The sequence below is a fragment of the Thunnus thynnus genome, chromosome 12 (genome assembly GCF_963924715.1).
Source record: "Thunnus thynnus chromosome 12, fThuThy2.1, whole genome shotgun sequence".
Classification (NCBI taxonomy): domain Eukaryota; kingdom Metazoa; phylum Chordata; class Actinopteri; order Scombriformes; family Scombridae; genus Thunnus; species Thunnus thynnus.
Window position 1 is genome coordinate 15636342 of NC_089528.1, and position 16678 is coordinate 15653019.

Here is a 16678-nt window from a genome sequence, read left to right on the forward strand (position 1 = left end):
GTTGCTTTCAGATGCTGCAGCGCCGTACCACTGGCAAGCTGGACTTTATGAAACGCTGGAGACAGTACATTGCAGGTTTTGGCAACATGACAGACGAGTTCTGGATTGGTAAGCGCTCCAGTGTTCTCAGGGGTTTTTCTGCAGACACTGAAACATGCACATTTAATGAGTAATCGAGTACCAGAGTGTCTTTTCTCTCTTTTACATTCTCTGGCTGTGTGTTCCCTCAGGTCTGGATAAGATATATGAGCTCACCAACACTCCCACCCAGTATGAGTTGAGGTTTGACTTGGGCCTTGGCTCAGAGAGGGTGTACGCTGTGTACGACAACTTTAAGATCGCCCCAGTCAAGCAGAAGTTCAAGCTCACTATTGGCAAATACAGCGGGACAGCAGGTGGGCTTTTGCTCTTAAAATCCTCTCCAAGCCACAAGCAATATAAAGACTGTAGCTTTGAAGGCTTATATTTTCTCTCTGGCACTTAACTCAAGTAGAGGGACTTATAGAGAAGAAGAGACGGTAAGGATGGTAATAAGATAGACAAGGGTGGGAATGTAAGGGTTTCAAGCAGTGGGCACACCCATCATGCCATGGGGTGCTGAGAAAAGCAAATACACACCAACAGCAGGTGGGATATTTGTTTCAGAAACTTATATTCAGTCAGTAATAGACAGTTGCTATAGAGGGAAGGCAGTATCTGACAAAGGCAGGGTTTTAGTAGGCTTTGAAGCCAGACAGATACAGACTCACAACAGCGGGATGCTGTGTCTACACATACCACAGTGTGCTGAGACAACATATACTGTGCTACTGTATCTCTCTATTTTTGGCATTTTATTAAATTTCTTCCATCTGTGAGCAGATGGAGGCAGCAAGCTCTGTGAATATATTGCGAGTAGAGGAAAGATGAACTGCATAGAGACGCTTCTTTAGAGTTTTGAACATTTCAACAGTGCTAATTATTATTGTTTATCATTGTTGACGATCCCTAGGTGATGCTATGACGTACCATCAAGGTCGACCCTGGACAACTGTTGATTCAGATAATGACATCGCCCTGGGTAACTGTGCCCTGACCCACCGTGGCGCCTGGTGGTACAAAAACTGTCACCTGGCCAACCTCAACGGCAAATGGGGTGACAACAGGCACAGTATGGTGAGTGAGCAGGGAGGCAGCTCTGCACTGCTGTTTTATTGGATCATGCATGCAAAATGTGATTTTGAAGAACAAAAATAATTATTTTTCTAGATTTTCATGTCATGTCAAGTCAATTTGATAAATATAACCCAATATCACAAATCACAAATTTGCCTCAAGGTGTACAGCATACAACACCCTCAATTCAGATAAAGGAGGAGGGGCAATGGAGGATGGATCTCTCCTCCAGAATGGACAGACATGTAGTTGCGTGTTGTGTGAGAGCAAAAATACAATATGAAAAATCAGGATGACAAATCATGTAAATGCAAATCATCATACATCTTCAAAATGAATTTTTATCTGAAGTGCATTAAATCATACTGTAACTTTATTGAAATAAATACAGGATTGTTAAACATGACGCACAAGGTTTTTAAGTAACCTCTGATTTCTGTGCCTTTAGACCAATAGGTGGCAGTGAGTATTATGTGATGACAGATTTATACTTCCCCAAGTTACCAGTTACAGCTATTTTTTACAGTCTATGGTTACAGCAAGAGACAAGGCTGTCAAACCCGCATTCTACCAAGACCCGCCCCTACTCTGCCTCTGATTGGCTCATGCCTAAACCTAATCGACCCAACCAACAAAGGCAACGAGTACTAGCCAATCAGAGGCAGAGTAGGGCAGGTCTTTGTGGAATGCAGGTGGGGAAAAAAATAAGGTCTATCAAACATCACGCCCTGACTCCTATTTTGCCTAATAATTTTATTCTCTGTCTTTGTGTGAAGTTCTACCATTTAAATCGGCTTCATTAAGTTAAGATATATTGTAGACTTGTTGTCAAAACAATATTGATCTTTGATAGTTGTGGATCCCAAAACTGTATTACACTCCTTTGGTCTGAGTGGCAAATAAAGTTTTCATTGAGTGTTGTTCTTGATTAACTCAACAGTTATTGGTTTCAGCACTCAGATTTTATCACAAAGTTTGGAAGTTTTTTTTTCTTTTCATTTTTCATTATGTATACTTCAGCGAACTGCTTAAAGAAATACAGTTATGCAAAATGCATCTCGTGTTACTATTTGCAACTGCTGAAATGATACACAGCAACAAAACAAAAATTAATGATTGGTATTTGACATTTTTCTAAACCCACTTACAAAAAGGCAAAAAAAAAAGCCGAGCAGGAGGCAGTTCCCTGGTCAGCAATCAAAGACAACTTCACCCCAGTCCACTTTAACTTATTTTGTTTTGGATTGTTGAGGTGAAGCAGAAGTGGCCTGAATCCATCAGCAGTGATAAGAAAACACATTTCTCACACCAGCTATAAACCATAAGTGTTTTTTACCAGGCTGATAGGGTAACAACAACAGTTATTAAGTCTAAGGGAGACTGATACTGAAGGAAATGCCAGAGGATTTCTCTGCTCTTGTCGAGATTTCATCCATAATATTGCTGCTGCAGATGTCTCCCGCAATGTTTGTCAGCAAAATGCAATAACAGTCAAAACAAGTTTGTATTCACATGAAATGAAGCTAGAGGCTGGTATTTATTAGTGTTTGTCATTCTGCCCGTCCGTCATGCCACCTGCCTCTTCTCCCTTTGTCTCCCTCATTCTCCCTCTCCTCTCTTTCATCCCTCCTCCTCCTTCTACTCTACTTTACTTTTACTCATTTCTCCCCTTCTTCGCTTCAATCTCTTTCTCACTCAATCTGTTGTCCCACTTTCAGGGAGTGAACTGGGAACCATGGAAGGGCCACCTGACATCCCTCGATTTCACAGAGATGAAGATCCGACCTCTGGGAGCCATGTCCAGCCGGAAAAGACGATCGTTGATGGCCAGGGAGAAGAACAGAAACAAAATCCTCCAAAAGAAATAGAAGGACACCTTCTACTTAAACCACACCAGCCGTCTTCTGCCGTATCAACCTGCCATCATGTTAGATTTAGGTTTATGTCTTCATATTCGTGCAGTTGAAAGAGTTCAGTGTGGATCACCTATAACCACCCATGAATTCCCACCGTTCTACATGCCTAAGTGCCTCAAGTCTAGGACAATATTTACACTTTTTGGGCAAAGAGAGAATTGCTCAAAAGCAATAGTAACTTATTAGCTGTTTGTCTACAATGAGATTCACTAGTAATTCCTAGGTTTAGTGTGATTGTGGGAAAGCGGCAAATAGGAAGCTGCCTTGGAGTTGTTTTGAAGTGAACTGAAGTTGAACATTAAGTTGAGTTTAGTGTATCAGTTATAATGTCATTGTAATAAAACAAAAACTCATGTTTCACAGATTTTGGTAGAAAGCTGTTTTAAATCAGGAAACAGTGCATTTGAGGGAAATTGGAAACTGAAAATTCAGTTTCTTCGCCAATTACTGCATTCATTTTAAACTTTTTGGAAAAAAAATCTTAGGGCAGCAACCCAGGTTATTTGTATAATATTTGTTAATTTCATGTTTTAAGAGGAAATAGTAGCAGCTTTTCCTGTGTATAGTAGTATTGTCATAATAACATAAATTTAAAACAAAAAAGTGGTACCAACAGCTTGTGTGTTTTCTTCAAGAATCAGGTGCAGACAATTAGCAAGTTAGAGCCCTGAGTTTATTGATCATGACGCTGGCTGGCTGTGTCACATTAGACTGCCACTGTGCCTTAAACACTGTCACATCACATTACAGTAGCTGGTGTGGGACAAGCCAGAGAACAACAATGGATGGCTGTCTGGAATGGCCATATTGCTCCTGTTTTACGATCATATGATAGGGACAACGCATATCAATCAATGTAATGTGCCCTCATCAAACGTCAACAGGAATTAATTTCATCGGAGTTTGTCGCCTTATCCTCAGGAACTTAATGACCAAACTCTTGTTTTCAATCTGGAAAGGTGACAAATGTTATTAATACTGCTTTGACTTTGACTTTATTACTTAATTACATTTTTTTACACTTTTATCACAAACTCTGTTGGTTTATGTGACAAGGACAGAAGACATCAATCAACCTTTCTGCTAATCTGCCAGAGCTGATTTGTAGTCCATGCCCCTCATAAATTGCATTCCCTAAGATGTCTTTTTAAGCCTTCATGGCCCATAAGGTTTTATTCCAGACAATTCCCAACCAGTCTTTTCAAGGTCAGAAGTTCACAAAGAAATCAGAATGAATATTTTCTGTATCAATTGTGTTGTCAAATCAACATTATAGCTCATTCATATTCATGCCACACATTCACAGAATGAATAAATAAAAAGTTTTTGTGACATGAAGACATTGTCATTTTCCTCATCTAAGGACAATTTGAGCTTTTTTATGGGGTGAACTATATAATTAATGAGCATGAGGCTCTATCTTTATGCTCCACAGATTTTAATGAAAAAATTTAGACTCTGCACACAGTTGATGTTTTGAAGACTGGGTATCTTACTATAGAAATGTCAGGAAGGATTTTATATATTTTTACTATTACTGTAGTGTCATATTACTGTGTTATTATTTAGCCACAATAACAATATAAGTCTATAGCCATACTAGCAGCTCTGTGAGACTGTACTTAAAACCCCATCCACTCAAAAATAAATTTTTCTTCCTACAGTTGGATGTTTGAGCTTCACTGTGCAGAATGCTGCATGTGCAGAGTTTGACACTAGAAGGTTGTTTCAACGTTCATCTGCTGATAGTGGAAATGTTCTCTGTGCTCATTGAAAATCTAATTTTAAGGGTTGGGCCTATGAGCAGGATTTGTGATAACTAGTTTGGAAGCAAATCTTGGTCCAGTAATCAATTTACACAAGTGTGATGTGGAAACTTGAAGCCTACAGTGCACAAACACTGAGAATGGACTTTACAGTGAAGTAAGAGACATCTTGTGTCCAGCAGTTAAACTTCTGGGTATTTTTATATGTCTTAAAATATGTCTGGAGAGGATCTTTGCAACAATGCTTGGAGCTAAATGATAACATCAGCATGCTAACATGCTCAGAATGACAATGCTAACAAGCTAATGTTTACCAGGTTTATATCATTTTTTTTCATCTTAGTTCAGCATATTAGCATGCTAACATTTGCCAACTTTAGACAAAGTGAAATTTTACCTGATGGTTAGTTTTTACAACTCATCCTGATGGGGACATTAATGTGTGTATCAAATTTCATGATCCATAATCAGACATTTCACTGGTGAAAACCAATCATGTCAAACTGATGGTGGTGCTAGATCCAAAGTCATTAGGATTCATCCTCAAGGCATGACTGTCTGGAGAATATGACGTGTCAATCCATCTTGTAGATGTGGGGATATTTCACTGGATGAGTGAAAAATCAGGAAAGTCAGTGGAATTCCACCTTTCAAGGACCATGAATGTCTGTATCAAATTTCACAGCAATCCATCCAAAACATGTCAAGATATTTCAGTCTGGAGCAAAGTGGTGGAGTTACTGACTGGCTGACATTGGCATCCCTAAACCTAAAAACTATAGTACAAGATATCCAAAGACTATCAGTAGCTTTAGTTTCAACAATCTGCATCTAATCACAGTCTAACATAACTCAAGGTCCACCCACTATTTTTTTTGTGGAGATTTCAACCACACTCTTGATCAGTTTGCTCAGATTGCATTTTGAATATTTTGAGTTAACATTATAAATCTATTATGAAACCTGAATTTCACCTTGAATCTGTTCCTGTTAAGCCAATTGTAAGGTTGATGAATACACGAGTGCCGTTGATTTTCTCTATCTATGACTGCAGTGTTCCTAGAGTAGGCCATCATAATAACTTGAGCTACTACTTGCAGGAACTGATGACTGTTTGCCATCTTGTCTAATAACAGTTTCCCAATTCTGTTTTTCCTAATCTGTAGATGGCAACAGCTCACTGGTTGCCTGGGAAGGAACCAAAACTGTACTGACAGAATATAAGCAGCAGATTACTCCTTTTAAACACAAAAAGATACAGCTATCAAACATAAACTGCTCAAACAACACCTCAGGAACATCACTTCATCCCCAAAGGCCAAAAGGACGAAGACAAAAGAAAAACATTTTACTGTGTATTCATCAAAAACAAATTTGCAGCAGATATTCCTAGCATAGCATTTCATTTCAACTTTAAAATGAAATGTCTCACAAAAGCTCATTGATGGGAAAGGCCTTTTCAGCCACAGTGACTGCAAATTACTTTAAGGAGATTGGTTCCTGCCATTGCTCTGCAAGGCAAGTTGTTCTTTCCGTGCCAGGATAAACACAAAGGGGTGAAAGAGAAGTTTGCCCTTTCTCTTTCCCTCTCTCTCTTTCTCTTTCAGTCTCTCTCATATGTGTGTGTGTGTATAAATACAGTACAGTAGCATGCATACATACATTTGTCTGGCTGTGTTGGTCAGGTTGATACTTATGCCTGAGTTTCAGTGTGATGTATTTTTTCCATGACAGAACGTGGTTGTAACAAGGGAGTGTTTGTTTTAAGGGGTGGAGTGTGAGCTGTTCATGGAAAGAGAGAAGTGCAAACCAGAGAGAGGTCACAAAAGAGAAGAGAAGAGATGTCGAAATAGCCTATGAGCTGTCACACAGCAAAAAAGCAAAAAAGTACCAAAATTACTAATGATGATGGTGCAAGTTCCTGTATTATGGGGTACATTATAGCTAAAGTGGACCCCTGGTGGTCTGTCCTGGTATTGTAGGGATACAGTGGCAGCGTTTTGAGTTGAATGATGTATATATTGATCTTTTCATGAATGTATTTTTTTCCTTGATTGATTTTCACTTTCACACATGTGCCAATATAAAACAATGCATTTTAGCTGGTTCAAATTTTGCAATAGAGGTGTTCCCGAAGTAGTCCACCTTCAAGTAGCCTATTCCTGAGCAGCAGTATTATGTGGTGTTTGGATGTCTGACACTAAATTGTGCTTCCCACATCAAAAATTAACAGCCACAGCTGTCTGGCTTGCTAAGTTTATATCCCACATGTGACCTGAATGAGGCTATATATGTGTACTTTTCATGTACAGGTGGAGTCACAAATTTGCAGCTTGGGCCCCTCATTACAAAGGGTCAGGTCTTCCAAAAAGGTCGACAACCACTTAACTAAAGTGTTAAAAATAAGCTCACTGATTATTATTCACAATTTATCACACATTATTTATAACCACATTAAAACAATTTCTCAGAGAGTTGGATTCACCTCCAGATTTTTTTTTTCACATTTACATGTCAAAGTGAAAAGATTACAAGTTATGAAAGATTGTTCTCAAAGCCACGTCCTCCGGCCTTAAAGACTGAAATAAACAAATATGTTGTTTACATGCTGAAATTAAAGTTATGCTAATACCCTGACAACATTGAGAATCTCACGCAGGTTAAGAATCAGGATCCGTGAGACGGAACAAATTTCCCAAAGTACATGTCTGAGCTTTAATTTCGTCAGAGATGAACTGCTCCTCAAGCCAAACTGATTACTTGCATCAAAGGTTCCTCTGCTATGGCCATCAAACCGATGATGAAAATTACATGTTCATGAAGATCACTGGAGGCAGAAGTGCCTATTAATTGCTTTGCTTCAGCAGCTTACAGTTTAAACCGGAAGTAACTTTCCTCCATCACTTTTATTCATTAAATATAGATTTCTATTTGCATGGTTTTTTTTTGGTTGTTTTTTGCCATCCACAAGCATTTCTGTAACTCACTGCAGCATCCACTGTCAGCTTATCATCAATTATTGCTGTTTGAAGCCATGCACAGTAGAGGTCATGCTGTACATAAATGAAAAACAATTGCAGCTCTTTGTTAGTTGTTGTTGTTTTGTTTTTTTTCCTAACATTTCACAGTCAGTCACAGTTCCTGTGGTCTCAGTAAGCAAAGTGTGTTAACACTCTGCAAAAAGTGATCACGTACACACTGCTCTACACAGTAAATACTGAATTTTGTGAGCATACTTCTTAAGTCTTGGCAGCCACATTGAAAGAGGAGGCAGGTGCAATATGTGGTATGCTTACACATAAAGATAATGACTTGGTGTCAAATTTCAAAGGCTCTGTTAACTTCAATTTATATTAGAAATAGAAAAATGAGATTCCACAAAGCTAGAAAAATACTTTATTTCTCTCCCTGTCATCTTCTACAGTGTGCTCTCCTTTATCATTGTATCTCTATATGTCAAGATAAATTATGCATGCAGAGCAACCAACAAAGCCCAGCCAGGCACATAATTAAAAAAAAAAGAATCACCTCAGCATTTTTTTCAACTATGGAACAACAAAAACATGTCCTAAATATACAATGTCATGCATAATTGGATGGGATCAAAAAAAGTGGTGCTATCGTATAGAAAACTCTCCAGGATGGCAGATTTGCAGTTCAAACAGATGACAAATCCCCCCTGCCATCCTCCCCAACCCCACCCCTATTCCCTCTGATCAAGGCAAAACGACAAAGGGGAAAAAGCAAAACATATATTTATATTTCTGCCCTTTGCCTCCTGATTTACATACTGTAGTCCCTAGAAAATCAAATATGATATGTGAGGGAAGTAAGGAAAGTCATAACACGACAAGGTTCAATATGACAAATACTGCCTAATAGGTGTTGAGGAGAAAAGTGTGAATGGTGTGAACATGTTAACACCTCAGAATAGTAAACATTTATAGGGTTGTAAAAACACTAACAATCCTCTACAGTATGATAGATCTGAAAACTGATAATGAGGATCAGTAACTCATGGTCAGCTGCTAACTGAGTACAGCCAGAGGCCAACTGGAATGAACTTGAAAAAATATCAATATGCATGCATGCCTGAATAGTTGATTATTTTCGCAGAACCATAATTTTCCTGCCTGCCTACATTTTTCCTTGTAATTATACTGATGAAACCACTGGCAGAAAACTGAAAGCAAAACAAATTCCCCCGTATCTTAAAAACAAAATATCAACGATCACATGACAGGTATTTTTCACCCATCAATGCTCAAAATCTGTGATCAGTTGGGTTGTCTAATTATTGCAGCATTGGACACCCAGCTGTGACTCCCTGCCTTGTATATCAGGTTTGTGTGTCAGATTCTTTATTTTTAAGAATCGTCTTCTAAAATGTCTTCTCAAAACTCACTTGCATGTGAAAGCGTTTTTGTAGTTTTATCTTTCCTGTCTTTTATCTATTTGACTATTATTTCACTGTATGTGCTGTTAAGAAAGCCTGCCTCTGTCATATAAAAACAGAAACTCTGTGAACTGACTGTTATCTCCCTCTGACAAATACAAACCACAATAACATGTTGAGCCAACCTCTGAACATGTCGATGATGTTATTTCTTGGCAAACCTCTCAGTATGGGCGGCGTAGCTCTGATTAGTGATCATGCATTGCTACAAGGGCTTTATTTTGCAGGGCAAGCTTTCAAATTAAGCCCAACAAGTACAGTTTCTCTCTCTGAACATGAAGCAGAAGAGACGAACCCCGATTTCCACACGGGACTGTATCTGTCTGAGCAGTAATGAAATGAGTGGGGCCTGTTTTCCCAGCAGCACTTGAACAAGAAGATCAACTTAGTGCCAGTGTAAGCTAATGCATAAAGACGATGATACTGCTGAGACGCTAGCTTAGAGATGTCATATACCTTTTAAAAAAATGAGCCTTCTGGCACAATCCACTTAAAGCCCAAATCATTTGATTATTCCAGAGTTTCTGCTACGTAAATAAGTTAAAAAATTGTACTTTTAAAGCACTGATTGTTTGACCACATAACTCTGAGGTATATTTATTTGCATAATTGAGGAGTTCGGCTGAAAGATGAAATAAATGATTATTGTTTGTTTCTCAACCGAATATAATTGACTGCGGCTGGGTTTCCAAGCATTATTGATATAAACAAACCGGAAAACTTAATTGACTTTAGATATATTTGTTATCTAGTATCAATGAGTTTATTAAGAGACTATTAGTTTGAGAGGAATGTTTGGTTTAAATTTTTGTTAGTGCTTTTGTTTACATTTGGATTAAAAATTGTGCCTTTAAGGCTCCCTTGACCTAAATACTGCAACAGCAAATAAAGCAAGAACAGGAAAGATATTGATATGAATGAAGGTATAGTTTTCTTTCAGCATGCTGTGAGTTCAACATTTTGGATGGCTTTTAGTTCAGAAAGTGAGAGTCAATCATCAGTCTAGATTGCAGCCTGCATGTGAAAAGTAGGCAGTATTACAGCCACCTCAACACTGGGCAGTCCTTAAATTGGCTCTCTCTCCCAAATACAGACACAATGAATTTCACATGGGAGCTCTAAGAACAAAGTGCTCTCAATAACACTGTACTTTTCTCTCTCTCACACACACACACACACATACACACTCTCTCTCTAACCTAAGCACACAAGCACACACACATACACACACATTTGTAAGTATGTATAGGCTTGTGTCTAGCATATTTCTTCCTTTATGTACCACACACTAAAAAGTTCATACAAAATGCTGTAAACATTGTCATAAAACCTCCACATACTACATATATATATGATATATATTCACATATATATGAATACAAAATTACAAGAATCTGTACACTGTTAAACCAAAGCTGTGTCCATTACGATGTGAAGTTCTTCCCATTTGTTTGAACATTTCCTTTAGCCTCCTTTGAGTCCAAGATAGTCAGAGTTTTTTGCCCCTTTGACACTTCATCAGCTCCACTGCATCCACTGACCCAAGATCAGCAATATTTTTTTTTTTTTTTTTTAAAGGGATTCCTACACCATGGTCAGGGCAACCCTGTCAGGTGTCATCGGCCCCGTCTTCACAGAGATCCACAAGTCTTCCGTATTGGCCGCATTTTTTTTCTTTTTCGTTTCCGACCCTGCAGTTGCCATAGTGTGTTTGCAGCAGCAGCAACAGCAGCCGTTGGCATGGCGACAGCAACAGCAGTGGCAGCACACCACCAAAGTAGTGAGGAGGACCAGCAGGGGAAGAATTAGAAGAACCACCAGGCAGACTGTGTTGTAGACACCCTGGTTGTGTTTGTCTGTTGCAAAGCTCCAAAGTTGGTTGAAAAAATCCTGGATGTTGTCTGTTTTCCCATCCATGGCTTTAGGATACGGGGCTGTGACTCCTTTTAATTGAGTCTGTCTGGCAGTTGTAAAGTTTCAATTAATCCTTTAGAGGTTTGTGAAGCTCATAAGACAGTAAATGTGCATAGTAGGCAGCTGGAGACACCAAAAATAATTAAGATATGCTTTTAATTTAAATTAAAGTCCTTTTATGTTATGTGGTTGCCGCTTTGGAGTTTTAAGATATGAAGTTTTACTTTCAGGTCAGCCTCAGTGCTTTCATGTTCTCATGTCTCCTGCTTTTGATGATTGGAGTTTAGATAGATGCCCTGAGACGCAGATTTCTATCTGCTGAGTGTGTGATGTTTGTGTATGCTCTCAGGCCTATGTTGTTTATGTTAGTTGGAATCACTGGAAACGTGGAGGGTGACTTCATATATGCCTCCTTCCTTAAAGTGTCCTGTCAAGCAGTTAAAAGGCCAAAGCATTTTTTTGAAACAAATCCAAGAGACCAAAAGAAAATCTGTTTATAGGAAGGTTTTCTTTGAAATGGCCCCGTTGTGATGATTCTGATCTTGAAGAAAGCCGCAAATCAGCCAAGTCTGTTTATTCCGTTTTCTTGCTCTTTGTCCTCTCCTGTCCTCTTGCCCTTTGGTTCTTGATTTAGTTTAATCCAGTTGTAGAGGGGTGGTTGAGTTTGGGTGTGTCTGTGGAACAAAAAAAATACAGAGAAAGTGAACATTTAGTTTCCAGCAGAAAGCTTGTCTTCCTCCCTCTTTCCCTTCCCTGCCTCCAATCTGTCTTTCTGTCTCCATCTTTAATGTCTCTACTCCTGCTCTCCCCTCTTGTCAATGTCAGCCTCAGATTTTCAGCTTTCCCCTCATTAATACTGCAGAGGAGTCATTCAGGATTCTGGGCAGATCTCTCTAAAAGTCCCTCTGAGGAAGACAGGAGGCAAAAGGAGAGAAAGAAAGAAATGGAGGGAGATTGTGTCTGAGGGAGAGATAGTGGTAACCAATCTTTCTAAGAGTCCCGCTGAGGCAGAGAGTGCGACAGAGTGTCAGAAATAAGCGAGAGGAGGGAGAGAGGTAAGCTAGAGAGAACCATGCTGCAGGAGATTCATCTGAATATAGCCGGCTAATGGTTCCCATTGGAGGAGATAGACGGGATCTGGCCTTAGTTTTCATAAATGTCTGATTGTAACATTTTCCTCTGCCCTCAGATGAAATCTCTTCTTAACAGCTCTCCTGGAGAAGAAAACATAAGGTGAGGTATTCATGTGGTGTAAAGGGGCTGCAATAAGATAAGTCTTAGAAATAAAAGAAATATTGTTTCTTTTTTCTCTAAGAATATAGACTGTTTGATTAATTCTAAGGCCTTGAGGCGACGTCTTTATTTAAATGGTGTTAAACAACGATAGTTTTTCAATGATTTCAAACACCATTTGACTTAAGTATGTCCCTTAGAGTCTCTGTAGCTCACGGCTACAGGGCTCCTTTGTATTCTAGATGCAGGAGGGAGAAAAGATTTTCATCTCACATTTGGCTGCTTCTTAGGCAGAGAGAGAGAGAGAGAGAGAGAGAGAGAGAGAGAGAGAGAGAGAGGGAGAGGAAGATGCACCTGCAAGTGGAGAGCAAATAGATTTGGCGTGGATGTCGCTGTGCGTTGCGTCTCATGTGTGAAATTGGTTTACCCTCAGACAGCCCACTAACTTCCCTCCTGTTCATTTTCTCAACAGGAAACTGAGCTCTTAAAGCTAAGTAGCAAGTGCGTCACCTGAAACGTCAAAGTGAGAGTTCAGAGTAAGCAGTTTCACCGAAGCCAGCACCGATCTAAAATAAATCACCACATTGAAAACTGTATTTGTCTGTTTGGCTTACTGTTACATTTTTTTGCAACTGAAATTCAATTAATGTTAGTTACAAGGTCACACAAGCCGTTGTGTATTTTAGGCCAAGCACTCCTGGGCTTTTTGAGCCTGTAAAGTTTATACTTTGTTTTTAGATTTCAGGTGCAAGCTGACCTTTTTTTAACCTTTCATCAAAGTGTCTGTGGTTTCCAACCTGGTGGTCATGACCCCCATAAAAAAGAGCTAAACCTGGTGGGTTGAAAGATGATTAAGAGGATAGGAAAGCATTAAAAAAATTCCACTACACAAAATGATGCACATTTCTTCAGATTTTCTTCTAATCTTTGTGTGTTTCGAATTACTTCTAAAAATGATTCAAATAAACTCACCGTTACAACCAGAAGACATGCGATCAGTGACTAGGGCATCGCAAATACACAACCTTTCATTTGAAGGTTGAGAACCACCGCCACAATGAAGACTGAGCACATTGCTCTGAGTGATTGTGTCACCGCCGCATTATTCGTGATTATTTTCTTTACTGTAGGTACATGCTGTTGTGATGAGCTTGGCTGAGCTCCATCACCTTTGTGTACACTCTGGTCTCGGTGAGCGACTCCCTTACATTATGAAACTACTGTCAACACAACAAGCCCGAGCCACTGAACAATATGTCTGTAAGAGAGAGACAGAGGCCAGGAGCAGCATAGAGGGGCGATCTAGCTATAGAAAAAGAGATGACTAACAATGTATCAGAGGTTAAGTCATTAAATGGAATGAATAAGTCACTAAGTGTTATGATAATTATAGTCTGTGGCCCGGAACAGTGAGATCACTGAAAGTTGTGTCTAAACATGGGTGTGCTAGTGCAGTGTTAACAAGAAGTAACACAGGAAATGTAAAAAAAGATCTTAGATCATGGGTGTTATGATCTCATTTTATCTTTTTAATGTCAAAAAAGTTTTTTTATTGTATTACTACAGAAAATTCTCCAGCTCAGATAGTTTCACACTCGGATGGCTCAAACTCTTCTCGAGGTAAACATTTGAGTGTCTCTCTGTCAGCCATTTGCAGCTCTGTGGTTTTCACACTCCAACTGGTGGTGATGCATGTCTGAGTTGAGGTTAGTTTGTCATTTAATGAAAATAAAAAACAACAGGTCATTTTATAGACCGTATAGCCATGTTTTTATAATAAAAATAGCTCTAAGTATGTTTTAAATTAAGCTTTAAATATTTCCCTGGCTCATATGATTTCACTGAGATGCCATTCTAAGACTCTGACTGACTCTCTGACTCTTCACTTTCTCATGACATTGTGCTCTCCTGGAGCCATTCATATACAGGAAAAGGCCATTTCTGGGGCACACAAAGCCAGGAAGGGGCTGAGAAAAATGTTATGATTGCGATCAGTATGGCCCCTGCTGCTTTTTAAGGAACATGTGTGACCTAAAAGACAAAGCTGTGACAGAAGGCAAGGCAGGAATCTTTAATGACTTGCCCCGAGCGCACAGTCAGAGCAAAGCCCTTATCAGTCCATATTGATGCACAGTTTGATTGGACCAGCAACAAACTTTTAAACCCACGTACTTAATTCAAGTCTCATATCATACGTTCTTTTGCTCAAAACTTGAGCTATCGTGGAAGTGCAGCTGTTTTGCTGTCACTAAAAGTCTAGAGGAGTACAGTTCTCCACAGTGAGTGCACAAGTGCACAAGCCTATTGCAGTTCAGACTTGTGTCAACTCGATCCTGACTGAGTAAAAGGAGCAAAGTGGAGGACATTCTTAGTAGGAGCAGAATGTGAAACTATCATCAGTAAACATTTTTTCTGCAAAGGTCCATTGAACAGAAAGTCATTCTATATGGTTGATGAAGCAAGTAGAGATTATATCACATGGTAAAATTTTTTCTTAGCGCAAAATTAGATGTTTATTTTAAAAGTCAAGAAAACAACTAAGAGTGTGTTATAGTGACACGCTGCAGCACTCAAAGGCAGGAAGAAACTTATCAGTTTATCATCATAACTTGTCAAACATCCTGTTAGATGGTACTGCCAAAATATATTTTTTTTATAAAAAGAGCCTCCCACAATAGAAAGAATTTTGCCTTTGTTTTCACAGAGTAACACAGCAAAAAGCATCAACAGCTTATATATAAATGCTCACCACTCAGAACAGTTTAAAAGTATTGCCGGCACTCAAGATCTATTTCAAAGCAGCACCTTACCCCGCGGGCGTTTGTGAAGTGGCAGGTTCAAGTCTCCCCTCCTGTCTGATCCAGTCAGCTGCTCAAACTTCTGTTGTTTCTGTTTAGGCATCCGGCTCCTTCTCTGTTCTGATCCCCCTCACCCAGACATCTTGACAAGTCTTCACTTTCTGTTCCTGTTTCCCTCTCTACTCTTGTTTCCCGTCCTCCTCCTCCTCTTTCTCTGTGAGTGTGTGTGTGTGTGTTTTGGTCACAACGTCACTGCACCCTGCCCACTTTGTGTAAGAATGGGCCCTCTGTCTTGAGACTTATGTGTTTCCTGCATGGCGCACTGAATTCTTGTGGTTGCTTTACTTTACTCACACACACTCGCTGAATGATGTCAGACACAGAGGCGCAGAGAGGAAGTTAAGTAAACTCAATAAGAAATGTGAGATGAATTCATAAGAAGCCTTTTATTAAATGTGTCTTAAAATGAATTCTCTATGTTAGGATTATAAAGGAAATGTTCCCTCACATGCCCTGATCTGAACATTGGGCAACACACCCTATAGTTGAAGAAAAGGTTGCAGCATTTTTGCATAATAGCAGTTAAACCCATCTCCACCCAGATTTTCAAGTCCCACATTTAGAACGAAAAGGGGAAATGAAAGGTACAAAAGTGCGTTGAAGGTACCACCAGGTTAAACAGAAGTAGTTGTAGAGATGTGAATGAGTGAGGTCATGTGAACACACACACACATAAACACCCACCCATATTTCCTGTGCCTGTGGCGTTGTGGTCAATGTCCTTTCAGTTCAGTCAAGCAAAAGAGGGTTTTATTCAAGTAAGATTTTTTTTTTTTTTAAAAAGTGTTCTGCTGACATGAAATAGAATTCAATCTACCCTCCTGTCCTGAAAAGGGGGAGATTAGAAGTGAATGTGCATTGACTCACATACTGTGTGTCCTCACATGCTGTATGATGCAAGCTTAGAAACATATGTAAAGCCAAATGCAAGAGCTAAAAAAGCGGTTGTGGTCACATAACCATGATGTATTTCCGTTAAATGTTTTGCTCTCAGCTGTTTCTTTCACAGCGTTGCCTACACATTCAGAAATTCAAGAGTTTATAAAATGTATATACAAATCTGTTTTTTTTTAATAATAAATTTCACATTCTAGCTACTGAAGATGAAACATTGTGTCTGATAATCCGGAAAAACACACTTCCTGACCATGACTGGCTGAACATGCAGTGTGCTTTTTCATAGCTACAGGCATAGTTACATGAAAATTGATGAGACAAGCCTCGCCATGTCTGCAGGTGTGTCTGAGCCATCTTAGACAAATAGCAACCAGACGCCCACACACACACATGCAACCACACACACACACACACACACACACACACACAGCGTGCTATCTGACTGGCAGGGTGTGTAGTGTTACACAGTGACGCTATATCACA

At 39.4% G+C, this 16678-nt stretch overlaps 2 protein-coding genes across 3 annotated transcripts in view; one reads left to right on the forward strand and one right to left on the reverse strand.

The window, feature by feature from the left end:
• The window catches only part of tnn (tenascin N), a 39550-nt gene extending 36100 nt beyond the window's left edge, over positions 1–3450 (forward strand). For both annotated transcript variants that reach the window (XM_067605812.1, XM_067605813.1), the window contains 4 exons: positions 12–108; positions 231–395; positions 992–1155; positions 2874–3450. In XM_067605812.1, coding sequence (XP_067461913.1) covers positions 12–108; positions 231–395; positions 992–1155; positions 2874–3023 — 576 coding nt within the window. In that variant the 3' untranslated portion in view covers positions 3024–3450. The remainder of the gene's footprint in view (positions 1–11; positions 109–230; positions 396–991; positions 1156–2873) is intronic.
• Positions 3451–8216: 4766 nt separating this feature from the next.
• LOC137194182 (uncharacterized protein KIAA0040 homolog) lies at positions 8217–15551 on the reverse strand. The gene is made up of 2 exons (XM_067605814.1): positions 15251–15551; positions 8217–11881 (listed from the first exon to the last, which is right to left on the reverse strand). The coding sequence occupies exon 2, from the start codon at positions 11208–11210 to the stop codon at positions 10878–10880; it is 333 nt and encodes a 110-aa protein (XP_067461915.1). The 5' UTR covers positions 11211–11881; positions 15251–15551; the 3' UTR covers positions 8217–10877.
• Between the last annotated feature and the right edge of the window lie 1127 nt (positions 15552–16678).

What these genes read in the sequence shown, in the direction of transcription:
- LOC137194182 (XM_067605814.1), bottom strand. Translation starts at nt 11,210, where the DNA reads ATGGATGGGAAAACAGACAACATCCAGGATTTTTTCAACCAACTTTGG.